This window comes from Bison bison, unplaced genomic scaffold, assembly GCF_000754665.1.
Source record: "Bison bison bison isolate TAMUID 2011002044 unplaced genomic scaffold, Bison_UMD1.0 scf7180017864492, whole genome shotgun sequence".
NCBI classification, from domain to species: domain Eukaryota; kingdom Metazoa; phylum Chordata; class Mammalia; order Artiodactyla; family Bovidae; genus Bison; species Bison bison.
In genome coordinates this window covers 2655571-2662594 of record NW_011495051.1, presented here as the reverse complement: position 1 = coordinate 2662594, position 7024 = coordinate 2655571, and the positions used below count along the sequence as shown (strand labels likewise).

Genomic DNA, 7024 nt, shown 5'->3' with positions numbered 1-7024 from the left:
CAGGCCGCTGCGCCCGCTTCGGCCCGCGCAAGGCCTGGCACCTGGTCGGTAAGCCCCAGTACGGCCTCCCTCATCCGACTGCCGGCCCCTCTGTTCCACTGCTCAGTCCTCTATCTGCGCAGACCATGAGCCTTCCCATCGGTCCACTTGACTGCTCTGTAGTCTTTGTCTGTCTGTCTGATGGCTGCTGGGTGACCCGTGGAGCCTCCTCCATGTGACTCTGGGTGTGACCCTCTAGGGTCACTTTTCTTCATCTGTCTGACGCTCAGGGGCACCCTGAACCCTCTCTGGGTTGGATCTTCCTGCCAGTGCCTCCACTGTCAGTCTGTCTCGTCTGGCCTGACTTCTCTCTGTCTGTATGAGAGTGACCACCGATGGCAGCTCAGAGTTAGGTTGCCTAGAACCCCGTGTTGCTCTCTGTCCCCTCAGTGCACTTTGTCCATATGTCTTCTGCCCCATCTTGGGCAACGTGGCAATTGGTGACTTTGGGGAGCTGCCCTGGGAACTGGGTTGTGGGCTGGGTGAGCCAGAAAGGTCAGGATTCTGTGCTTGTCCCGCTGATGGGATGGGGTTCTGCAGAGAAGGTTATGGGGTTACCCTCTGTTCCTTCTGGGGGAGTTGCCTGGACTAGAGGGCTGTCTGAGTGTGGAGGAGGTAGGTATCACAGGGCTGGGAGTACCCTCCCCAGTGCACACCCCTGATAAGGCCCAGCTCCTAGAGTCCCTCCTCTGCCTGCCTGGACCCTGGGCCCTGAGATTAGCTGCGGGCCACTTTGCCTACTGTTCTCTCCCTGGCAGAAGTACTAGCCACATCCTGGCACTTGGGGCACGCCAGGCATTTCAGAAAGCAAAGCCAGGAATCCTGCCACTTATGAGAATTCAGGGTGGTAGCTTTTCAAGTGCCAGGAGGGCCGGCTAGTATCTCCCTGCCCCCTGGAAACAGTGACTGAAGAGGCAGTTATTTGCCCTGGGCCCTTGTGAGTGACATATTTGCAAGGTTCAGCAGACCTCCAGGTTGCCTGCAGGTGGCCGGCTTTGCTGTGTCTGCAGCGGCTTAGGGCTGGATTTCAGGTTTCTTAGACACTGAGCACGCTCAGGCTGTTAGACAAGCAGCCAGGAAGGGGAGCAGGTAGAGGCAGGTGACTCAGACCGCAGATGGAGGTGTCCCTCCACGGGCTCACATTGGGATCGCTTACAGAGCCAAACCCACAATCTCTAATGCAATTTTGTTCATAATAGTTAGGTAGACTTGTTGACACACACACCAAACAGGTCGTTCCTGGGCCAAAGAGGTGTGAGGACTCTTTTTGTTTTCTGGGATGGACAGACGAGACCCTTCTAAGGAGACGGAGCCTGCGGTGGGTAGGTGGCCCTGGCAGTGGATGCTGCCTGTGCCAGGGCCCTGGAATGGGACCTAGTAGCAGCGCTACTAAAAAATCGACTTCCCCTTTTGTAATCAGAGGGCTGAGCTTCAGTGAGGGTCTCACCTGACCCCAGACCAAAATCTAAGTCTCCTAAACTGAAGGCTTTGTGTTTAGGCAAAACAGGTGTGGGGCATGGTGCCCCAACCAGATATCAAGGCATCTCCCTGCACCCTCCCCCTGCCTTGGGGTTAGCACATAGGAAGATCCAGGAAGATCTGTGGGGAGAGGAAGCCAGGGTGGCCCCTTGTGAGGCTTGATAAGGTGACTTGAATAAAGGTCACCTTGGCCACAGTGCCCACTTCCACTCTATTTTGCCCCTGAATCCGTGGGTAGTGGGGACGGACTTGATGTTCACCTTAATGAGCATCTGTGCTCCGCTTCTAGCCCACGGAGGACCCAGAGAGCACATGGGTACTCCTGTGGGGTCCAGGTTGGGGCAGGTGGGTAGACTGGACTTCATAAGGAAGAAGCAGAGCACTGGAGGGGGCATTAGCTTGGGGGTTTTGGAGGATGAATAGAAGTGTGTGTTTATGGGGCAGCATTCCAAGTAGTTGAAACAGCATTTGCAAAGGTGTGAAGTCTCATGGCTTTGAAGTTGCTGAGACAGGAAGTGGCTCAGAGTAGTAGGAGCTCCCAATTTCATTAACTCTTAATCCTCACACCCATCTTGTGGGGTATTTTCATTAGCTGCCTTTTCTGGAGGCAAAGGCCCAGAGATGTAAAGTCACTTCCCAAAGTTCCGCAGCCAGGCAGCCTGGGGCGCTGACAATGGTTAACTACCTGAGCAGTGGCAGGGTAGAGTCCGGCCACGGCAGCACATTCTTCTGACCAGAGTCTACAGTTCCTGTCTGGCCCTCAGTGGCAGCCAGACCTCCAGGCATCTGGAGGGGCCTGGGGTGCCCCTCCCAGACACCAGTTCCAGAGAAATAGTGAGGGTGGTTTGGGTTTCAGTTCCCAATCCCTGGACTGCGGGGGCGGGCCCAGGGTCTGGGGGATGAGGTCACCTCCGGAGCCGGAGCCAGGGCAGGAAAGAGGAAGAACTGAAGTCTGACTCTAGGCCCTCTGGGGATGGGAGGAGAAGGGTGGAGGGCTGGACTCTTCGTTCCGTAGCTCACTCTGTGGGCCTCAGTTTCCTCATCAGGAAATGGGGTTAATAATAACGTGTACTGCTTTGGGCTGTAAACAGAGGCCACTGTTATTATTCACTCATTGAAAAGATCTTGGTGTGCCAGGCTCTGTAATGGGTGCCAGGGACACAGAAGTGACTTGGAGAGACCTGTTACCCACCCTCAGACAGACAGGCAGACAGAGAATTCCTGTGAGTGCTAAGGGATGTGAAGAAGAGAAAGCAGGGTTCAGACAGTGTCAGGGTGGGGAGGGGACTGCTGGCAATGGAGCTGGTGGAGGGGGCAGCTTTTTGGAGGAGGTGACATTTGAGTTGAGTCCCAAGGGATGGAGAGGAATGGGTCTTGCTCAGATGTCGTGGGGAGAAGCATTCCAGGCAGAGGGCACAGATGGTGCCAAGGCCCTGGGGCAGGAGGAACAGCTGGAGGCCCAGTACCTGGAGCAGAGCAAGCTGAGGGGAGGAGGGGGAGGAGGGGAGGGCAGGGAGGGTACGGGGCAGGTCGGCAGGGCCTCTGAGGCCTCGAGAAGGACCTGTGCTTGTTCTGAGGAATTAGGGTATTTTCCAGGAAGAGGCCCCCTCATACTCTGATGGGGACACTAGGGTTCAGGGAAGGCAGGGTCCAACCAGCCCCACCCAGCATCACCTGGTAGGAACTGGGAAGAAAAATCCTCCTTGGTGGGGAGGCAGGAAGGGGAAGTGATGGGCACTTCCCCAGGGGACCCCTCAGCGCTCTTTCAACTTGCTGCATGGCCTCAAGCTCTGCTTCAGTTTCTCGAGCTGTCACCTAGAGGGCGAGCTGGGGGAGTCCTGAGCTGGCATGGGGCCCCCCATTGCTGCCCCTTCCCCCTCGTGGTTCGGCATGTGACCTCCTCTGTGTGCTTCCCCACCGCACACAAGGGGCAGGTAGCCTGGATGGGGAGGCCCAGCTCCTCTGTCCTGTTTGGGTGTGTGTCCTCAGGGGGACCCCTAGATCTGTCTGCCTTAGTTTCCCAATCGGTCACAGGGCTGTGAGCCCAGGGAGCCTGGGGCTCTGGCCCTCACTCACTGTGTAGCCGTGTCTGTGTCTGGGTCTGGCCCCATCCGGTTGCCTGGGGGGCCCAGGGCCGTTGGGAAGGCCTGCGATGTGCCCTCCCCATTCTGCTTGTCCACAGGCACCATCTGTGTCTTGCTGTCCTTCCCCTTCATCTTCAGCCCCTGCCTGGGCTGCGGGGCCGCCACACCTGAGTGGGCCGCCCTCCTCTACTACGGGCCCTTCATTGTGATCTTCCAGTTCGGCTGGGCTGCTACACAAATCGCCCACCTCAGCCTCATCCCAGAGCTCGTCACCAACGACCACGAGAAGGTGGAGCTCACAGCTCTGAGGTACCACCTTTGGGGCAGGGCAGGGTGGGGCAGGGGGCCCAGGGCAACCTATCACATCTGAGCTCTGCTTGGCTGTGTGGCTCTGGGTCTCAGCCCCAGAATGGACATCCGTCAATCAGTGTATCATTAAGCTGTTGCCGCGTAACAAATAGCACCACATCAGCAGCTTCAGACAGCACATACGGGACTGCCTCACAGTTCTGGCAGGTGAGGAGTCTGGCTTAGCTTAGCTGGGTTCTCAGCTTCAGGCTTGAGGCTGCAGTTGAGGTGTTGGCTGAGGTTTCAGGTCCCTCTGCCCCGCTTACGTTGTCATCATTTGCTGTGTTTGCGTCCTTTTAGAAGTCCTGGCGTTTGCTGCTGCTTTGTGGCCAGCATGAGAGTCTCTGATCTCAGGGACGGTGTGTGAGCCTTCTTCTTTCTGAGGGTCACTGGATTAGATCAGGCCCACCCAGGATGTGCTCAGTCGTTCAGTCGTGTCCAACTCTTTGCGACCCCATGAACTGTAGCCCACCAGACACCTCTGTCCATGGGATTTTCCAGGCAAGAATACTGGAGTGGGTTGCCATTTCCTTCTCCAGGAGGCCCACCAAGGAGAGTCTGTCTTAATTACATCTGTAAAATCCCTTGATCTTTGCCATAGGATGTTATCTTAACATGGCCTGACATCCCATTGTATTCATAGGTTCCGTTCCCCAAAGGGAGGAGGTTAGATGGAGAGGAAGCAGGGCAGGGGGATCTCTGGGCATCTTAGCATCCTGCCTGTCACATGTGGGTACAGCTGGCCCCCAGCTCATCCACTGACTTGCTTAAAGGTGGCGATTCTAGGTGTGGTGGTAGCAGGAGCCCTTTAGAACACTTGTTGTGTGTGAGCACAGCAAACCATCTTTCATTCTCATGGCAAGCCCAGGAGGTTGATTGACATGTACCCAGGGAGAAGGTTTGAGCAGAGCGGGGCCTGTGTCGGGGGAACGGGCATCAGGAGGTGACTGTTGGGCAGGAGGGATGTCTCTCCTGCAGGTGGACGTTCAGGCATGAACGCTGGTCATGAGGCCCCGCCTGTCCGCAACCCAGTTCCCCATTAGGGCTGGGAGCTGCAGGCACTAACGGCATCGGGGGATTGCCCAATGACCGGGGCCCCCAAAGGCCCCAGCTGCGGGGGGCGGGCTGGGCTCATAGAAGTCAAGCTCCGGGTGCTTTCTACCCACAAGAGCTTTACCAAGCCTGCCTCGTGACTCTGTGGGTGTTCTTGTTTTAACTTTGAGAAAGGGAAACGGAGTCCCAGTGAGACCCAGAGGCTCCTTATCTGGTGAGGCCCTGGGGGGACAGGGCTCAGGGGCTACAGGCAGGTGCGGGCCCAGGTGACTCTGCCCAGTTGAAGCCCAGGGTTTCTGAGTATCTCAGGTCTCTGGGTTGCAGCCCTGACTCGGCCCTGCAGGACCTCGTGGTGGAGTCTTGGTTCAGAGCAGGAAGTCTGATAACGTGGAGGCTGGGGAAACTGAGGCCAGCAGAGGATTTCCGGGGACTACCTGATGTGTTGGTGGCTGACATCATGTGGCCAGGACTTCCCCAGGCATGGCCAGCATCTCTGACTGGGTGACCGCCTGGGAAGGAAGCGGTTGTGTGGCTTCTGGGTGGCCTCTCTGAGACCTGACTGTCCCGCAGGTACGCCTTCACTGTGGTGGCCAACATCACCGTCTATGGAGCTGCCTGGCTTCTGCTACACCTGCAGGGCTCTCCCCACACTGGCCCCACTGAGGATGTCAGCGACCAGCTGGGGGTCCAGGATGTGCCAGTGTTCCGGGTGAGCTGTGGGGGCTGGGAGGGGTGCTCCCAAGGTCCTGAACTTAGGGTTGGGGCCAAGTGTCACTGCTGACCCCTCTCCTACCCGGTCCCCAGAATCTCTCCCTGCTGGTGGTGGGTGTCGGAGCTGTCTTCTCACTGCTGTTCCACCTGGGCACCAGGGAAGGGCGCCGGCGGCAGGTGGAGGAGCCCGGTGAACACAGCCCCCTGTTGGCTCCCTCTACCACCCAGCCCTTGCTGCTCTGGAAACACTGGCTTCGGGAGCCAGCCTTTTATCAGGTATGACAGCGGGGAGAGGGGGGTCAAACAAGGTTGGGGTTGATGCTCCTCCCCCACCAGGGCCCTCACTGTGCCGGGCTGCAGGCAGAGATGGCAGACACTAGAGGAAATGTACCCCTTCCCAAGTCCACACCTAGGACAGACATTACTAATAGATCCCTGCCATCTTCTCCACCTGACCAGCTAGGCGGTCACTACTAATGGTCAGATGCCAGCTGCAGGGTGGCGAGCTACAGGGTGACTCATCCTGACTTGCAGCCCTGCCCCCCTGCCCCATGCTCTGTGTGTTCCTAGGTTGGCCTGCTGTACATGAGCACGAGGCTCATTGTGAACCTGTCCCAGACGTACATAGCCATGTACCTCACCTACTCCCTCCACCTGCCCAAGGTGAGCCGGGTGGGCAGGCTGGGGCAGGGGTCCCTGCGCCTGCTGAGCCAGGCCCGACGTGCTTGCGCCCTCTCCACCCCACAGAGGTTCATCGCCACCATCCCGCTGGTGATGTACCTTAGCGGTTTCTGCTCCTCCTTCCTCATGAAGCCAGTGAACAAGTGCATCGGGAGGAATGTGAGTGGGAAGGTGGGGAGGGGGGTGCCCCCAGAACCTTGGCAACTCCGGACAGAGCACCCACATCCTACAGGAACCCCAAGATGGGAAACGAGTTGTAGAACCTGGGCTTTGAGCACACTGTGACCACCCACAGCCCTCTAGAGGTCAGGAGTGGGGGTAGTGGGTATGACTGAGGAACCAAACACTTCACTTGATTTCCTTTATTAACTCGTGTTGAGACATGAGTAGCCACCAGTCTCTAGTGGCAGCCATGACAGACAGCTTAGCTGTAGAACATGTGCTCCATGGATCACTCAGTATCAGCAGGCTCAGAACCTCGGAATTCTCTGAGGTCAGAGTGGGGGCTCCTTAGGGACGACCCAACTCAGTCCTCTTGTTTGCTGGGGCTGGGGGCCGGATTAGAGACCAGAAAGGGCTGGTGTCTGGCTCAGGCCTGCCCAATGAGGTGGGCCTGACGCCGGGCTGGG

General features: G+C 57.6%; 1 protein-coding gene across 1 annotated transcript in view; it reads left to right on the top strand.

Annotated features, from left to right (window-relative positions):
- Nucleotides 1-7024, top strand: part of MFSD12 (major facilitator superfamily domain containing 12) — a 13934-nt gene that overhangs the window by 4358 nt on the left and 2552 nt on the right. Inside the window, exons 2-7 of the mRNA XM_010828443.1 lie at nt 4-48; nt 3701-3911; nt 5574-5712; nt 5808-5990; nt 6285-6377; nt 6462-6554. Coding sequence (XP_010826745.1) covers nt 4-48; nt 3701-3911; nt 5574-5712; nt 5808-5990; nt 6285-6377; nt 6462-6554 — 764 coding nt within the window. The remainder of the gene's footprint in view (nt 1-3; nt 49-3700; nt 3912-5573; nt 5713-5807; nt 5991-6284; nt 6378-6461; nt 6555-7024) is intronic.